At 38.5% G+C, this 19,682-nt stretch overlaps 1 protein-coding gene across 1 annotated transcript; it reads right to left on the reverse strand.

The window, feature by feature from the left end:
* Window positions 1-5,620: 5,620 nt before the first annotated feature.
* Window positions 5,621-19,624, reverse strand: CDPF1 (cysteine-rich, DPF motif domain containing 1). The gene is made up of 4 exons (XM_009879787.1): window positions 19,512-19,624; window positions 17,176-17,287; window positions 11,053-11,198; window positions 5,621-5,915 (listed from the first exon to the last, which is right to left on the reverse strand). The coding sequence occupies exons 1-4, from the start codon at window positions 19,622-19,624 to the stop codon at window positions 5,621-5,623; spliced, it is 666 nt and encodes a 221-aa protein (XP_009878089.1).
* Window positions 19,625-19,682: the final 58 nt, after the last annotated feature.

Below are 19,682 nucleotides of genomic sequence, written 5' to 3' on the forward strand. Positions count from 1 at the left end.
ATGAAATGAAATCCAAGGAGTTATCTAAAATACAGCAGAGAAGCTCCATTCAGATGTTTCTTGAAGAGTAAGTGTGATATAGCCGTGGAACCATTTTTTCAAAAGTGCTTTAAGGAAATATGAAAATGTCCCTGAGGAAAAATATATCATACCATGTGTTTTTTGGAGAACTTGCAATAGCTCAAGATGCAGTTTTGACTTAAAAATACTATTTTGAATTAGGAAGAGCTTTGGAGAGACTGAAAAATCTGATTCTAGCCCAGAAAAAAAAAATTTCAACTGCTCAGCATTCTAGTGCAGTGCTACCTTATTCTGAAGAAATGATTGTATAGGAAAGGCACCTTCTTTCTTGATAAGTGTCTTGGCGGTATAGAGTTGTTTGGACCCGTTTACTTTTCTGATGAATACACCGTTTCATTTTTTCCAATTATCCACTCGGATATATTTCTCTCTATTCCTCTTTAGGCCTTGTTTACAGAAATATTAACTAGATTATTTCACCAAATTTTGTCCTTTTCCATACAGCCATAGTGGATAAGGTGACAGTATTACCAAGAACAGTGTTTGTAGATGTCCATTGTGTAATATTATGAAAGAGAGCACAGTTGAATGTTTATCATGTTACTGAGAGCAAACTCTGATTTTACAATAGCACTTACTCCTGATGCAAAATAAGCCATAAGGAAACTGCTTGATTTTGCCATTTTACAGGATCTTTTGTCAGAGAGCACTACACAAAAGTGCTAGTTGCATGCAAGACAGTGCTATTTCTTTCTTTAATTTTTTTTTTAATAGGGTAAATTCACAATATTATTTCCTTATTTTACTATTTGTTTCATAATGCAAGGATCTCATGAGCCAATCTTAGCATCTTCACAATAGGTAAACTTTCAGTGGCACAGAAGGACACTTTGTACTTGTTTTGTTACAGCACGTTTGAAGACTTCAGAATCTTGAGCCTTCACTGAAAGAATTAAGTAAGAATGATAAAGTGAGAACATCACATTGATTCTTATTTTAGTCACAACGTTTGTTTCTTTATGTGCCCGCTGGCATGGCCAGACACTGGATAAATTACAGGTTTAAAAGCAATTTGGTATTTATCCAGGCGATGGTCATTAGCAGAGGTCTTAGTGTCAGATTTATTTAGTGTAAAATATTGAAGCATAGGCCTCAAATTTGGTGACCAGCTGGGGCAGGATAGAAACAATAAATGCATGTGCACAAAACTTTCTCCCCTTCCCTGTCACCGGTCAGCAACAGGAAGAATAGGCCTTATGTTGCAGCTACTTCTAACGCTTCATTAAGAGAAGATTGTTGGTCTTACCAGGAAACAGCAGATGAGAAATAAGTTGTCTTTTGTGTGTTACAGCAGTACGTAGTAGTATGCCATCAGAAACAGCAAGAGGATTTTAGCAATGATGCTGCTTTATTCTCCAAGTCAGTCATGTTTCACAAAGGAACTGTGGGCTTTAGGCATAAGACACTGAGCATTGAAATAATTGATAAGCAATATTGCTTACTCAAGAAAACTGTCAAAATATCAGCCATTCCATGATGGCATACTGAAACTCTAATAGCCAACTGTTTTATCTTCTAAAAAAAGTATAAGCTGAAATTTTTTTCCCCAGAGCTCAGATTTATGCAAAGGGCAAATTTCAAAGTTGTGTTCCATAATTTGCATGTACCGAAATTTCTCAGGAAAATCAGACACAGCCAGTGTAGACAAAAAATATTTTTCCTGTTCTTGTTCTCAAAAGTGGCTAAAACACTTTACTGAAACTTAGGGAAAAAGGAAAATCTAATAATAAATACTTAAATTGTCAGCAAAAATATAAAGAATTGAAAACGACATCATTCAGTGGAAGGCATAACTTTTAGCTATGTTAGCAGCTGCTTGCAACAGGTTCCTATTACCGGCATTAGGAAAGCGCATAATCTGCTTTTTTCCTGTTCCAGATCCATTTTGTTTTGTTATTTGAAAACCCGCAAGCATTTTTTTACTAGTTCCTTGGACACTGAAGTTTGATTTCTGTTTTAAATTAAATTGCAGTCCTTTAATGAAATGAAAAAAAAAAAATTATGGAAAGAACGCATCTCTGCATTACAGAAATATGAACAGGATATTAACATAGCTTAAAATTCTGGATAGATTCCACTGCCCACACTGCTGCACCGTGCACATACCCACAGTCTCTTCAAAGAACGAGACAGGGCAGACAATTAACTTCCTGAGTGTTAATGGGCAAAAGAAGTTCTTAATTTCTACATTACACTTTTAACGAAGTCAGTAGGTGACTACAGCAGGCTTTTGCCAATTAGATTTCAAAATTACTCAGTTTGTGGTAGTTTGGTGGGGTTTTTTTAAGTTTGCAATTTGAACTAGTTTGATAAATATTACTAAGGAGCCTTCAGCATCTTCACCTTGTACAGATCATCTAATATTTTTAAATACCCATTCTATGGAGGGAAATAGAGTGATCAGATTTTAGGATTAAAAAAAATCATTGAAGATTTACTGGCTTGTTTAGGTATAGTTTTGATCTGATTCTTATCAACATAACTTATTTTACTGTCGTAGCACTGAAGAACTGTGGTTAGCAACCAGGTACCCATAAACAGCTTCAGACAAGAGACAACAGATGGATAGAGAAAAATCCTAGGAAACAATGGTATGACTTAATTTTTCAACAAACCTACAGCTTACTTATTTTTGAGGGTTGTTTGGGTTTTTAAAATGTATTTATTGGGATGCCCTAGGTACTTTGAGAAAGGAGAAGAAAAAAAAAAAAAGTTTTTGTGTCAAGCATTAGGGAAATCTGATGTTCGCTTATATCTCCTTCTTAAATATTTTCTTTAAAGGTATACTGTCTTCAATGTAACAGCACACAACTGCCATTGAAAAAAAACAACAGTTACTTTGTACCTTTGTAAATTTCAAAATCCCACTTTTATTTTAAACACAAGTTGACAGACAATCGATAGGAATGATTTCCACTTACAGAAATGGAATCTTTCTTTGCATTTAAAGAAATCATCTTTTCTTATTTAATTGCCTTTTCCATGTGCCCTTGTGCTTTGGTTTTAGCCAGCTGCTAGAAAGCTGAAGTGTTGCCAAAGAGCATATTTTTGCATTTTATCTGGCCCGCACAGATTTAGGAAATACCAGCACTTGCACTAAGTCTGTTCTCATGAGAGAGCTAGCACAAGTTTGCAAATCAAAGAGCTTATAATAAGCATCTAAACATTTGTTTGTTTATTCAAACTGCTAAAACTCGGGGAGCTGGGTCACCTACTATTAAATTTGAATTTCCTCCTTATTTCTAATGGGAAGCCTGGACAACTTAATGCACCATCTCAGACAAAGGAGTTGGAGAAGGTTACACTGTAGCTGCCTGTACTGTGTCTGAAGAGGAACAATTTCAGCTCTGTCTCTCCTTAAAAGCATCCCTGTTAAATTAGCTGAAAATCTGCAACTACATTTAACAAATGCATTTGCAGCTGTTGGGATACTGCTTAAGCATAAGGTCTTACAAATAATGGTCCTTCCCTGAAAACCCTAATCTTTTACTAAATGTTGAAATGTAAGGTGTAGTGTGGTATCTGGTGCTTTCTTGTATCTTGAGTGCTTTCTTGATAATCAGTTGCATATAATTTTTTTTTTATCTAGGTTTAATCAGCTTTATTACCCTTCTTTTACTAGAGATGTAAATTATATGTGGGTTTGATCTAAGATTATTGATATTGTTATGTATTGTGGGGTTTTTTTTAATTTAATGTAATAGCATTTCTTCATGTTTCAATTTGTAAAATACAAGAATATATAATTGCAAAGTATAAACTTTCACTAAATTATATTACAGAGGTGCTTTAAGAAAAATATGTAAATTATTTAATTTAAATATTTGTTACATACTTTATCTTGTGAACCCTTTTGTACAGTGAGGAAAAATTTACTTTTATGGGGTAAGGATGATGGGCCTGAAGTCAAAGACAAACTGCTATTTATTCCCGTCTGGTCTTTATTACTGTGTAATTTGTGAAGAAGTATCACAAATTCTGCAACTTATCAGTGTTTGGTATTGACAACTGTAATACAATTTTAAAATATATTTTCACATAGAACATAGACTTCCTTTTATTTAATTACAATAAAAGTAAGTCTAGGTGAGGAAGAGCTGTAATCCCAAAATCGAGTTAATATTTCTAACATTTTAATTCAAATTCGCCAATATGAAAGACCGCTTATAGAACTAAGTTCATCTTTGTTTTACAGCATGGTTATTCATTTTCCTTAAATCTGAAAAGAGAGCTAAAAAGAGCTACACTCTATTAGTACTCTGTTACTGATGTTTTCTGAGGAACTGAGTTGTGGCTTCCTAGAAATAACAATGTGTATTCAGGATTACTTCCTGCTGCTTGCACTGAGGTCAATCTACAGTTTTTATAAATTTATTTTAAAACATGTAATTTGGCAGCGCAAAACAAAATGTTGAAATGCCTTTATTGGCTTTTCTATCGGAGTGTTCCCTTTATGGTTTTAAGTAGAGATGAATTCAGAATCTGTTCATGGGGATTCTGTGTCCTGTGATTCAGGTGCGACAATCTGTGCCTACAGCATTCCTGCTAAAAAATCCTGATATAGGAACAAAGTTACCTTTTATTTTGCTGTAGTTAAAATATAGCCTCTAGTACAAGCACGGCATTACAAATGTTCCGGCAATGATTGATACTTACTGCGTTTTATTTGGAATACATACAATTTTATTGCCCAAAATTGCTGCAAATTGAATTTTCACTTGATCAATGTCTCCATACAGGTATATTGTCTACTAAGATGGTTGTGTCATATTCGTAAAATCTCTCCTGGACTTTCTTGGGGTAGCCTACAGCTACTTCTTGTCTCAATTTCATAGGCAGCGATGAAAAAAAACCTGTAAAAGGTACTAACAGATATGTCACTTTACACTGTAAATATGTGATACAAATTCATTGTTAACTAAACCCATCCTAGGGCAAAGGTTTTTCCTCTTTTGTGTTCTGTAATGTGCTTACAGGTTTTTTAAATATTTTTTGGCTTCTGAAGCTCTTTTGGTTGGGTTTTTTTTTTTCTTGAACTCTTTTTTATTGTGTTAATCTATCACAAGGATGTTTCAAAACAGATATCCTATTGCAAGGACCTCAATTTCAGATGAGTTGCCTCTGCCCAGGGGATAGGCTGCATACACAAAAGAGATTAATCTGATTACAGGACGGGCCTTAAATAAGGACTGCAAGATCAGGCATAAGATACTTAGAGTTGTTTTAAGTATTTTGGTATATTTTCTCAGGTTGGATATGCAGGTACAGTAATTCCTATTGTGGAAAAGACACCAGCCTTACGATCAATGCAAGAAGTTTCACGGCATTCTTGAAAGAAAAAAAACCATTGGTGGAAAAATACTAACCAACCAAAATACTGGCAACATGCAAGTAGTATGTTCTACTCCTACTGCGTAGGAGGGCAGTATAATCATTCAAAATCTGTTTGTGACGTGCCAACGGGAACTGTAAGAAGGTTAGCAAATCTTCTGGCGCATGATTCATATGCAAACAACCATGTAGAGTGATGTTAAAATCCTCACTTCGTTACCTCTGGCACATTCAGATCCTCCAGGTATATTTTGCCACATGGTAGCACAGGGTTGCCTTCGGGGAGACACAGTGCCTTTGCCCTCCTGTTAGTAACAGAGTTGTTGGCGGTGCCGTGTGCGTATTCAGACACCGAGGTACCTATGGTGCTCACCATTAGCACTGTTTGGCAGACGGTTACCGAGCAGATTCCTATGGCTCTTTTGCTGGTGGCTTTTGTGCAGATAGCGGGAGGGAGCTGCTTCTGATCAAATCGTTCATCCCTCTCCCCTGGCAAATGGATCCTGCGGGATAGTTGGATATGTGAAGCTATGGCTCCATCTCAGTAGCCACAAATACTTTTCTCTGGTTTCAGAAGTGGAAGAACATTTATGACTTTGGTTATTTCTTGAATAATAACAAATCTAATCAAGGTTTTAGTAGTACGGATTTTAACAAAAAAAAAAAAAACCCTCTTCACTGTTTGACAAAGTCTGTTTTATCAGCTTCTCGGATGAGCTGCATTTCATATTGCTCCTGCTATTTCACAGCTTTTACAACAATTGCTCTGAATTTGCTTTAGGAACGTAACACAACAGTTTAATTACATCATGATGTTAAACCCCTTTATCACATCTTAAATTGTCTGTTATCTGATATGACACAAAAAAGCACATTTTTGTTAATGTTGCCAAACCCTAATCACTAGAGCTAACAAGTGCTTAATTAAATCAAGATATCAATATTAAAGAGGGGAAAAAAAATATTATTCCCAGTCACCTATGTTTTTAGGAATCTTTGGGTACGTTTTACTACAGTAAATAATGGAACTTACAAGAGCAGACATTTCTTGCAGGGAGTAGTCAAACCTAATTCTCTTGGAATGCTTGTTTCCCAGTAAAATACCACTAATTTAAGCCAAATTCCCAAGTTTCTTTCTGTCAGAACAATGCAAATGTCATTTTCAAGAAAGAATGGAAACCCTGGTCTCACAGGGATTTATAGGAAAGACAGTCTCTTGGACTTGTGAATGTAAAAATTACATATAGCTAAATATGATGATGCATTCTCAAATGTTACCAGCCTACTGATCTAGGATGAAAAAAACTTGAACTAAACATTTTTCTTCTTTTTTACGTTCTGATTTTTTTTCTATCATCTCCTTTAAAAATAAGAGGTTGAATTCATACTGTTTGTATAGAGACTGGTAGGAACCTATGTGCTTTAAAAAGAAAGAAAAGTCATCCTTTAAGATTGAATGTAAATACAGTTAATTGGAAATATGTTTTTGCCTTAATGGTTTAAAAAAAAATAAAGTATTTTTAAAAGTGAATTTAATGACTCGTGCTGATCTTTTGTTTCCAGGAAAGTAATTCACGGTAATGTCATGGTTTTGAGACAAACATACTTGTTACCCTCTGCTGGCTGCCTCTAGTACGTTACCCAAAGCAGCTGCCAAGTCTTAACTGTGTCCCTCATTCAGTGACCGTGCACGCATGAATAACTTTTATGTCCACGAAAGTAGTTCTGTTCTGTGCTCTTGTACAACTGCTCACGGTCTCAACTGATAGCTTGCATAAACACTTGAAGAATCAGGACCTGGGCACCGCGTGGTGGTGGCACATCTGGGAACGGTGATGCCTGTTGCTCCTTCCACGATAGTACCAGTGCACAAACGTGTGTTTTGTGCTGCTCCACTGTAATTAAGACCTTGAATGATTTTGCCCTAACCTGATTTGCCTTAATTTGGTATACAAAGCCCTGCTTCAGAAAACATTTAGCTGCTTAACTTTATACCGGGGAGCAATCGTGCTGATTTTAGTAGTGCACAGGAGTGGATAAGCAACTTTGGTGGGACTGGTGCCCAGATTTTTTGGGTTAGCATCAAATATCTGTTAACAAATTATATTAAGTATGTTTACTACATAATAAGATGTGTGTATTGCAAGGATCTTTTTTAAGATTGAATGGTATTTAAAGCATCTTTAAAGTGCTGATTAACTGTTAGACACACCTTTTAAATTGGGAATGTATGTGTAACATACATATATACATTGCACATATATTTTTATATATGTATTTTATCAGTTTGTCTGCTGACCCGCTGTCCTGCTGTGTCCATCCACTCTCATTGACTGTATGACCAGCTTGAGACATTTGCTGAATTCAACAAGCATTGAATGCACTTTTACGTGAAGTGAGCATGCTATCTAATTTGATTAGCATGGCTTCAATCAAATCAGTTGGGAGGACATGTCACAGGGAATTGTTTTCCTTCAAGAACCTGGGGATTTATTAAGCCGGTAAAAGAGTGCTGAAGAAAAATTACAACAAAGGGTAAAGAATCATACTTCTTCCTCAGCTGTGCTCAGGAGCATTGAGGGCCTGATTTTGAGCCACAGAAAGTACTTGTGGAACCTAATGAAACCAAACTGTAAAGGCTTTGCGTATCTTGGAGAGTAGATCTCATGGCTGGTAGGTTTGGGCATGATGGCATTTGGTCTGTGAAATCACATATACACCAAAACATTATGAGAGAGAGACCATAATCCCCATGTTCAATGGGAATATGAGAATGTGGCATACACAGGTTTTAACAGCCGGGCACAGATAATAATCCTTCGTCATCCCAGGAAATACCAAACTGCTAACTTTCCCTAAAGCATGGAGCAGAGGTGACAGAACACACCTGATGACCCTGGGCTACGGAACCACATTGTGGTACTCACTGGAAGTGTGCTTTCCTTCACTTAAAAGGTACGTGTGACGAGGTAACTGGGAAACACAGGTATCCTTACTTGGCTTTTTCTGTTGCACTCTAGCTAAATAAATGAGCTGTACTGGGCCAAATTAAAAATCCTGTAGTTACAGATTCTGCTCTCTCTTAATACTGAGCCTACTCCCCCTCTGGTTCAACTCAATAAGTACTTAAAGGGTAGGGTCATTGCTGAGGGCTTTAAATGATTCTTCTAGCATCGCAGGATGGCAAAGATAACGATTACGAATAAATCTGTTAACTGTGTTTTTCTTAAGGGCAAGAGGAGGTTGAACGGAGGGGAAAACAGCTCAGAGACACTAGATCCTTCCCAGCACGCTGGTGGGTGCATCTCCCAGTCCCAAGACAGGCCTGTGTGCCATACAGCCCAAAGGCACATTCTCATTTAGAGAGGAACTGCAATAACGAGGCTTCTAAAACCTACTTTCAAGCTAAGAGTTAAGATACAACCTGTTGCAAACAATGTGAGATAAAATGTTTTAGAAAGATGTTTGCTGGTATAAACATAGAATGTGATCTCGCATAATGATGTTGCTTTTGTTCAGCTTGCTTATTAATGACTACAATTTTAAGATGGAAAAGTGCTGTGATTCTCTTTCTAGCATCTCTTACCGTTGTTAGAGTTCTGTTTCATAGCATAGGATATGCCTGTTATTTGTACAGAGGAGACACACTACAACTTTTAAAGTGGATGGGTAGGTGGGTGTCTAACATGAAACTGCAATTTAATACCGCCCATTGTAAATAAGTTTCATATGCATTTCTTTGAAAGCTTAGTTTCTCGCTACTACAGAAAGGAATCTAAAATGTTGGCTTCCAACATGCATCTTTTCTTTTTGTTTTTTGGCAATTAAAGATGTGGATGTATTTTACGTCTTAAAGCGTCTAAAGCTTGAAAAAGGTAATGATAGGTCCATTATCATCTACCTGGACTTGTGCAAAGCGTTTGACGCTGACCCGCGCAATATCCTGATCTCTAAATTGGAGAGACACGGATTCAACAGATGGACCACTCTGTGGGTAAGGAACTGGCTAGACGGTCACACTCAAAGAGGTGCAGTCAACAGCTCAATATCCAAGTGGAGACCAGTTACGAGTGGTGTTCCTCAGGGGTCAGTACTGGGACCGGTGCTGTCCAACACTGTTGGTGACACAGACACTGGAATCAAGTGCACCCTCAGCAAGTTTGCCGATGGGGCTCTGAGCAACCTGTCTAGCGGAAGGTGTCCCTGCCCATAGCAGGGAGCCTGGAACTAGATGATCTTCAAGGTCCCTTCCAACCTAAACCATCCTATGATTCTAGTAACTGCAATGAATTCCAGTCCCCAACAGGGGACACCAATATACTAGGTTCAGAAAAAAAAGAAAAGAAAGATTTTAGGATGCTCAAATGTCCTAAAGAACTAAAAATAACTCATTGGAATCACACTGATTTCTTTTAACAGACACATGGTTCATTCTACTAAAATGATCAGGTTTTGATGCTGACATACAATACAGATGGAAGAGTTGAGAAAAGAGATGTTAACCCAGGTATTAACAGGTTCTGAACCAACGACCAACAAAAGCTTAAATAAATAACATGATTTGGTGATTAGGGAGCATTCTAGACATATCCTTAAGGTGTGTGACTAAATGGTTTTATTATAAATGCCACCTAAATCTTCCTTGTAACTAAGACAAAGTCAACACAGATAACTGAGAGGCTAATTTTTGAACTAAAACCCATCCTGTTTCCCTAATTATTTTTTACCCTTTTTTGACTGAAACTATGTTTCTGAAATCCCTGTTCTAGCTGTAGTTAAATTGCCCAGTTCAAGAAAAGAATTGGGCTTATTAACTGAACTATTCTATTTCCAGATTAACTGATGTGAAAATGAAAAGGAAGTAATTTTTATTTGTAACGCACAAACTAGACATATTAAGGGTCTTTAACCTCTCCTACTGTTGTATTGACAGTGACTGGAAGACTGAGTGGAAAGTGACTGCAAATGCAAGTGACTTGTAAGTATAATTTTTTTTTTAATTTATTTTTAGTGTATTGGTATTTTATTATAAGAGCACCTACCTTCGGAACTCTTAACACTGTGATAGTATTGGGATTATAATCTTGAAGAATCTAGGTATTTCTGTGGACATCTGCGACATTTTCTCGTAACAGTTTTATTTTAGACTTAAAAGTAAAGCTTTGAATTCCTTGCCTACTGTAATCTTATCAGGACAGCACTGTCAGGTTAACAATTGCTGCATACTAACTTTCTTGGATGTATACTAAATTAAGACAGATAAATCTTTCTCGGATTTTCATGACACTGTAGGAGTGTCAAGAACAACACAAAACATTAAAATAACAAAGGTGAAAATTCGGATACGGCTCATATGTATTACACTGTTCAGTTTTTTACAACGTGCATTCTACATGGTGACAGCAGGCTTGTCTGTCTTTCTTTCTGGCTCTTCAACACCTTAAGGCTGTACTGCTGGCACAGCAATCGCTGCATGATGACGTTTGAAGCCAAGCCAATTGTCAGGAAATGTGTTACTGTGTTCTGTAGTAGTGAGCTGATGAAGGTCACCTCTTTAAAAGGAGCAATATGATAGTCTCCAAAAGGAGTGAGGAGAAATCCCAGCCAAAGAACTGTCTCTCTTGGTCCTTCGGTATTTACATTCTTGTATCGCCTTTTTTACAGGGGAAGGATTTTTGTTGGGGCTTCCTTTTATCCATATCTTCTTGTATTTCCAAAGGAAAGGCCTTTAGGTTTTCATTCACACAGGGGAGGCAGAACCTTTTGGAGTAGAACAGACTACATTCCTGTAAAAAAAAAACCAAAACACCAATATTATTAGCAGGATACACAAAATGGAACTGCTTAAGTTCCAGTCTCATTAAACCACATTTATATTTAGAATTCTTCTAAATTACATTCTTCTTTTAAGTTGAAATATTCCAGCAATTTGGCTTCTTCCTATTCAATAATTCTAACATCTGGTTAGAGCTAATGGGATGAAAAATAAAAACTGGGTCTGTAACAATCACTAACCAAATCAACTATCGTGTTGCTCCTTTTAAAGGCGTGACCTTCATCAGATCACTGTTACAGAGAACAGTAACACATTCCCCTACAACTGGCTTGTCCTTCAAGCATCATTCATGGTTCTCCTGGCGTGATCACTAAATTCCAAACAGGATTTAATGGGTAAGCTGGAGCTGCTGTTGCTGATGGATTATTCTTGGAGAGTTAAACATGAATAAAGGCATCAGCACAGATAGATCACAATGTCTTTCTGGGTGTAATGGATTCCATGGGTTTTACCTAAATAGCAAAGTTTTCCTCTAAAAGATTTCATCTATTTAACCACCTTTACCTTGAATAAATGTACTCGCTGATTAAAAACATACATGGTACTAAAGGTTGAGCTGATGTCTCCTCTCTGAATTCTTGATGGCAAAGTATAAAAGCTGCTGTGCACAGAGAAGGTACTTCCCCTGCCCTTGAAATGGAATGACACTATGATCTGACATGTTTTGTTCACGGTTGATTTGCTTAGCAAGTGTTACAAACCCAATATTTATTTTTCACCCACTTAGCGCTAACCAGATGTTAGTTATTGATTAGGAAGAAGCAAAACTGATGGAATATTTTAATCTATTTGCAGTAGAGAGTTTGGACAACTGGAAGAGAAGCTTATTAATGTATTATTCCTTTGCCCTGCAGTGAGACTGAAGCCCATGGTTCTCCTGGCATGCTGACCACTAAATTCCAAATAGGATTTTATGGGTAAGCTGGAGCTTGTATTGCTGATGGATTATTCTTGGGGATTTAAGCATGAATAAAGACATCAGTTCAGACGGATCAGGACATCTTCTTGGGAGTAATGGATTCCATGCGTTTTACCTAAATAGCAAAATTTTCCTCTTGCCATGGTCATTTGTGGCTGGCCTTTCTGTGGGGGCTTTGGCTTGGATATTTCTACGTTTCTCTTCTTGCTTTTGTTTCCCATGTCACTATCTGGACTTTAGCAGCAGATGATTATATCAAAAATCACAATCAGCCTGCCTCCATGTGAATTTCAAGCCCGAGGAACAACTTCTCTTCATCTTTTGTCCTTTTCTGCACCGACTGCCAGGCCTCTTCGCATTCAGAGCTAGTGTGAAGCCTTGGTCTCTGAAAAGCCCTGAAACTGGATTTCAGTTGCACAACCTGCAGAGCCTATTGTTTTTTGTCTTTTAGTATCCTTAATACTTTAAGCTGCCAATTAAAAAGGGAAGATTAGAGTTTAACTTGGCCCTGTTACTCTTGTTGGTATTGCAAAATGGCACACAGCCCATCCCCCACCTCCAGGTTAAGTTCATGGCTCCACAGCGATGGACGCTGCACCACAGGCTGCTACTGGACAATGGTAAAAGAGGGCAGAGGCTTTTCCCCTGTTGTGCAGATGGGGAACTCTGACTTTAAGATGTAGCTCCTTACAGATACACAGGTGCTCAATTTACATTCTTTCAGCTGAAATGAGTTGCCAACTTTTACTGATTTTGGCCCGTGGGGCTTACGCAAATCATGAACATGAACCATTGCGCATCTGGGCGCTGGTTCCGTGTACCCTTAGACCTCCTCTCTCAGTCATGGGATTATTCAGCCTAGCTGTTGCTTTAACAAATTACACTTATTAGGTACAGTCAAGCCCTTCCTTGACCATTATCCTGAGAGGGTTCTAGAATGAACTGGATAATTCTGTACCATGTTCTACTCTTTCCATGACCAAGGCGGGGGGTGGGGAGAGGGCAGGCATTTCAATTTCAAACTTTATAGTAAAATTTAGGCAAAACTGAGCTGCCAAAGCATACTGCCAGTGTTTATTTCTCTTTTCACACAGATCGTATCTGAAAGTAATACATACAGGGATATTATCTTTACCATACTTGTAAAGGAAACTCTATGTAAAGGAAAAGTTCCACCTAACCATGTCCAGGATTGACCTCGCATGACTGGACATTGAGTGGAAAGTAGCTGTAGTATTACGTTTATCACTTAATACCTACAACCACGTCCAAGGTCAGTGTTTAGTCACCTTCTGCTGAGGTGTGCAATAAGGGATGAAACTTGCTCCCTTTCCTCCTTTCTGTTCCAAAAGCCACGTCTTTTTTTTTTTTTTTCCTCCTATGTTTAGTAAGTGTTGCAATTAAAAAGAAATAACTTTTAAATGACTAATATGGTCAGATTATATCATTTCCTCTCCCCTTTTCAGAAAGGGAAACAGGAAGAAGGGCACTAAACCTTCCTAAAGACTTTTTAAAAGCATTTTTATTACCTTCGTTTCTGTGGGATTTTGACATGTTTTAAGACGTTACTGATAATCATTAGAGTTATTTCTAGTTGAACTGGAAATAATGGTGCTTACCAACACACTGTGCTAAAGATTGTTTCAGTAGGGTGACTGGAATAAATTAACCAAGTGAGACTTAAGAGAAAATTTTAAGAAGTGAGTTTATAAGCATTATACAGAGCGGTTGCTAAGTCTTGACTTTCATTGGCACAGCAACTGTAGTTACTTGACTTTCATTGTAGCAGCAACTGCAAGACCCTTCAGCTAGCACGGGTTGTCTCATGAAAAGCCTAAAATCTGCTCTGTATCTAAGCCTCCTTACATACAAAAGCTGGCAAATTAAATCCAAGCCCTTTGCCAAATCTAAGGTCAGAAAAGTCTTAATTTTGCCACAGATTAGTCTAGTACTATTTTGAATTGACATCAAAATGAAAGCAACCTGTCACTGAAAACTTTCAATCAAATTGGTCCAGCTTCTTTGCCAAGAGGCCCAAGAAAGCATGATTTTCTTCAGCTTCAATTCTTATGTTATAACATTATGGAAACACTCAGTGTAGAGCTGAGTTGATCTACTTGGGTCAAGCACAAGCAGGAACCAAAACCAATCCACAGAGATATTATCCTAACTTTGGCTCTCTCTGCTGCCTTGCATAAGTTTTTACTTCTCTGGTCTTTTAATTTACCCTACATGAAAGAGGAATAGTATGTGTTTACCTACTTTGTGGTGTGGGTGTTTAAAGCACTAATTATCATTTCTGCAGATCTCTTTCAACGTTACTTAAGCAGTATTGCTAAATACATTTTGAAACCATAGTCATATGTGTGATTCACTATCTGGCCTGGCCAGTTTGGTAAGAAATTTATTCTCAATTATTTACAATCAAGGTTTTGCTTTGAGTGATACCATCAGGGGAATCTTGAAGACTCAGATAACAATAAGTAAATGATTGACATATTTCCACAATAGCCAAAATAGGCAGGAATGTCAAAAAGATTAGAAGAGGCTTCTGCTAGCTCACTGCTAATATCTTCTTACATTGTTATGCCCTAGATTAGCTGAACAATTATTAAATCTTTTAAAAGAAAAAGCCCCACCGTCATTCAGAAACGCACATTGTGTGGAAAGATACTGAGAGGCTGAAACTCTGTATTTGTGACAGATTTAACTGGCAGACTTGGAAATGTCCATTGAATCCTTCATAAATTCAAGACACTTCATTTGGGAATGAAAATAGCTAACTGTGCTCAAGTTTGCCCAAAATGTGTCTGAGTTGCTAATCCTCTGCTGTTAAAAAGGAAGGATAAACCTGACATGTCAGGGCAGGAATCAAGCTCATAAGCCCAAACTACCTGACTAGCTGCACTTGCCTCTTCCTCTGGCTGCGTGTGGGAGTGAGTCAACTGCCAACCAAGATGAGGACATTGTCACTACGGAGATCTTGCTCACATGTGAGCTTTGCCTCAAGCTACTTGGCTCTGGAAACTTTAGCTCAGCTATCAAAGACGTAACCAGAGAGCACTGGTACTTCATCTGACTCTCAGGTAGTCCTCAGGTAGTTCCAGAAAAGAAAAAAAAATAATCTCAGCTGCCTTCTCTAGTCTGACCTTTTGGTGATTTTCTTTCATTTAAATGACAGAAGAAACTTCAGAAACAGGAAATAAACCCAATCAGGAGAAAGGTGTAACTGCACGCTCCTCTTAGGACAGTGGACAAATTCATCCTTGGTGTGAACTCCCTGCAAGTCAGAATAGCAGCTAAACTTGTCCAAGGGTGCTGATTTCCTTTTGGATGTGTCTGTCCAAGCCTCTACATTTTGTCAGTGTAATTTGACCCTTTGTTTTGCTCAAGGGAATTTCCTCAAGTCCCCACGCAGAAACTGTCTGGCATTGGCATACGAGTTGTCTCAGTCTCTCCGATTATCTCACCTCATGCTCTGAGGAGGCCAGAGGTGTTACTTTGTCCCACCAGCACTATAACTGGCCACCAACATCATTAAAAAAAATAAAAAAATCTACATCTTCATAAAGTCTTTCACCAGAACTATAACTGGCCACTAAACATCATGAAAAAAAAAAAATCTACATCTTCATAAAGTCTTTAACAGGTCCATCTGTTTTAAAACTCCTGCTACTAGCTACTTCAACAGAATCACAGAATCTGATCGGTCAGATGGTCAGGGTTGGAAGGAACCTCTGGAGATCATCTAGTCCAACCCCCCTGCCAGAGCAGGGTCACCTACAGCAGGCTGCACAAGACGGCGTCCAGACAGGTTTTTAATGTCTCCAAAATGGGAGACTCCACAACCTCTCTGGGCAGCCCTTTCCAGTGCTCTGCCACCCTCAAAGTAAAGAAGTCCCTCCTCATGTTTAGGAGGAGCTTCAGTAAGGATCATGTCACTGGAGCTGGCCCCTAACCACTGTAATGAGAGAATGGGCTGAAAAGGTTGAATTTGGAAATTGCTAAAGATGAAACTTAAGACCAAGGTGTGCTCTCACACATGCTATTAGCTGCACTCTAAATTTAAGCATGTTACTCTAGGATAGCAAATGACCACTTTGAAAGAGAAGGCTGGGATCCGGCTGCTATAAGGGCACTGGTGTCTGGTGCAACAAATACATGCCATTGTCCATGTAAATAATCAGGTGACGTCTCCTCATGGGTTGAGTCATGGTTGAGTCCTGACTACTGCATGAGTCCCAAGTCTCTTTCAACCACAGAAGTGGCTTGCCAAGGGAAAGGAGTGGAACCTAAGTTTTCTCAACTCATTCTACTGCCTCAAAGCGGCACAGTACAGCCTCCAGACACTGACAACTGTGTAATAACTTGTCTTCATTTTTGCTTTGAACTCACAGCAAACAAAGGGACCAGTTCTGCACTGAGGAGAAGGAATTAAAGCAACTGTAATTTTACACCACCTTTTTGGACTGCACTCAGATTTCATAGCTTAAGGTTGCCTGCCAGCTGCTACTCAAATTTGTTCTTCTTCAGAGAGCTATCACAGCATTACACAACTCCCCTCCCTGCTTGCTTTCTTTCTCACTTAGCTTTTGCAACTAGGATGGTAGCCCTGTGCTGTGGATGCAAACCATGGATGTTTATACCCCCTTTACAGAAAAAAAAATTTAAAAAAATCTACTGTTGGCATATTACAATTGACCCAACCTTAAAGGTCTTGAAGTGATATGTGATTTCCCTTGCATTTTCACATGCTGAGAAAGTGGGAAAAAGCACTCATTGTGTTTGTGAGGCTGGAACGTGCTTATCTGTAAACAGAACACTTGAAGTTGCTGATCATTTTCATTTAATACAAAGAGCTTTATCTGGGGGAATCAACAAGAACATAAAATTAGCTTGCCTTAAAAACAGGCTGTTTGGGTTTTTGCTGTTTGGTCTTTCTCTAACAGGTCACCAGGACTGTAACAAAAAGAAATGATCGAAGAAGCTTCTTTTGCTTGTTACTTACGGTACCAACGCACACTGATCTGCTACACAAACTGCAATGAGACCCAAGGATGAGGAATTTGTCCTTGTCAGGGGTGAAAGGATCCTTCATGACATAGCTTTCTTCCAAAAGCCTACAAGAGAATAATTTCAGGCTTTTAAGGGTAGATTTCACAGTAGGGGAGAGTTGAAATGGGGAAATTACAGAGCGTGAAAAGGTATCAGCCCTTTCTACTTGATTTGCACGGCCTGGTGTTGTACATGAGGCAAAGTAGCAGCTATGCAGCTCCCTTCCTCTTCAAAACCAACACTGTGGCTGCCTTCAGTCCTATACTGCACTTTCTATCTGTCTTCCAAAATTAGGGCAATTGGTGATCCTCTCAACATTATCTTACTAGGTTTTTCCCAGCTGTCTACCTTAAAGTATTTTTTTGCCTTCCCTTTTTATAACAGGCCCTCCTTAGCATGGCTGACTTTAGTACCTTCTCAAGTTATCATTTCAATTGCAAAGCTTTTAATTAGAAATTCTCTTCCAAAGCTGCATACATGTGAGCATAAAATAAAAAGGTTATGTCACTGCTGTAAAGCTAAGGTTCCCACCTCTTGCAAGCAGGAGCTGCTAGCACAGAGCATTACAATGACCTGAAATATGCTTACTTTATGTCACAGACTGTACTGTTCGCTTCAGGGTATTAAAGGAGTGCATTTATTAATAATTTGGCAACCTGCTTGGGAAAGACTAAGGCCTTATTCTTCCTGGGAGCTCCAGGCAAAATATTACAGAAGTCAGTTGGGTGTCTGTCCACACAGGGCACCCTGCAAGGCTGGCTTATTCTTGGACTTAAATCAAACTTGGATTCTGTAGTAATAATGGAATACAATACATATTTAAAAGGTATTCTGTTAACTCATACTGCCTTCGCCTTGTCTACATACACACGCATACATGAGTGTATTTCACACATCTGAAAGTGTATTCCTTTTTCCTTTTCCACTCTACTCAAACAGAAAATGGTATGGCTCAAGTCTTCCACTGTTAGGAAAGATCAGGCGTCTTAACATGGCAGATCACCTCGTCAACAAGTCTCCTGGTGTACAAATACTGGATTACCTTTGCAAAGCTCCCCTTTCAAGATTCACAGTCTTAATGTAGTCATCATCAGTGCAGAGACCTGGCCATTACACAAGCCTTCATGTCTGGCATATGTTTCCTGCAGCGATACATTTAGGACATGTGCGTAGACCAGAAAGTAAGCCAATAAAGACAGTGAGTAAAGCTACTCTTATATGCACATACAGAAGTGTTATGCTTCAGCATTATTCTTTTGCTTTTTGAATCTCAGCAATCCAAATAAAGCGGAGATGTTAACACCGAGCTTGGAAAACCTAAAGTTAAGATACATGTTCAGCTTTGGTTCAGACTCTTTACAAATGGGCCTGACCAAAGGTGGGCCACTGTTCTGCTGTGTAGAAGAGGGAAAACCAGTGGGATTTGGAATGATAAAAATACAGGTGCTCAAGGAAAACAGCCCAAGCAGTTGGCAATCATTAGCTGCTTCCATTTAATGAGAAACTGACCAGTCTTAGTAGCATGAAATGCTGAGTACACGCCTGACTTCCAGTTCCAGTGAGTTCCTGACCATGTTTGCCTGATGGGTTTGTTGACCAGGATGGCCTCAACGGAGCTACTTGTACATTTAAAGCTAAGTGCTTTGTTTTACGGGGAGTTTAATGTCTGCAGACAAAGTTGTAAACTCTATAGTTTCTAGTCAAACTATCCCTACTTAGCAGAGATGGAAAAAGCTTCCGTCTCCTAAAATGTAAACGTGTACTAAATTTCCACACACTTCAATGCCATACAACCTGCCATAGAATTGTCTAATTCATTCAAAAAAGCATTGCTGTTCAAAACTCCACGTCATGTCAAACAACTCTTAAAAAGTGTTTTTATCATATATATTTAATTCATGCTGTATTTACATGTTGCCCAGCTGACACAGCTGTGAGGAAAGGGCTATTCCCAGAAATGCTAGACTGACAGTCAACAGTATTCTAGTAAGAAAATAATGGTATATGTAAATAGTAGGGTGGTCAGTGGGGCTAGGAAAGAGGTTAACTACAAATCTTGGCATGGTATTGAAGCAGGATGGGAAAGTTGATTTTTGTCTTTGCTATCAATGCTGACAATTTCTAACGTTTCTTCCCTTTGTAAAAAGAAGGTCACTTTAAGTACCAAGCCTCATATTCAGGGGCAATGTGGCATGTCATTGGGTTTATGCAGTGCACGCTGTTCCACACTACAAGGCTTCTAATGCTCATGGCATAAACAAAGTCTGTAATATGAAAGACTGTACTTACACAATAGAGTGTGTGTTTGGTGGCTTCTGACCATAGTACGTGTATGGAGCTGTTAGGCCACATAGCTGACATGTGAACTCTCCTGTAGGCCGAACTTCTTTGGGAGTATCCATCTTTAAGCTACCTACAAGAAAATACAAAAATCTTTCAGCTCCAAAATGTGTACTGGGA

The sequence above is a fragment of the Charadrius vociferus genome, unplaced genomic scaffold (genome assembly GCF_000708025.1).
Source record: "Charadrius vociferus isolate BGI_N301 unplaced genomic scaffold, ASM70802v2 scaffold90, whole genome shotgun sequence".
Lineage (NCBI taxonomy): Eukaryota > Metazoa > Chordata > Aves > Charadriiformes > Charadriidae > Charadrius > Charadrius vociferus.

Bases quoted from the DNA above. Each gene is read 5' to 3' on its own strand.
- CDPF1 (XM_009879787.1), bottom strand. From the start codon at position 19,624: ATGGATACTCCCAAAGAAGTTCGGCCTACAGGAGAGTTCACATGTCAG. The intron at 17,288-19,511 runs GTAAGTACAGTC...ATTCTCTTGTAG, and splicing joins CCAAACACACACTCTATTGT to GCTTTTGGAAGAAAGCTATG. The intron at 5,916-11,052 runs GTAAATACCGAA...ACTATCCCGCAG, and splicing joins AAAAAAGGCGATACAAGAAT to GATCCATTTGCCAGGGGAGA.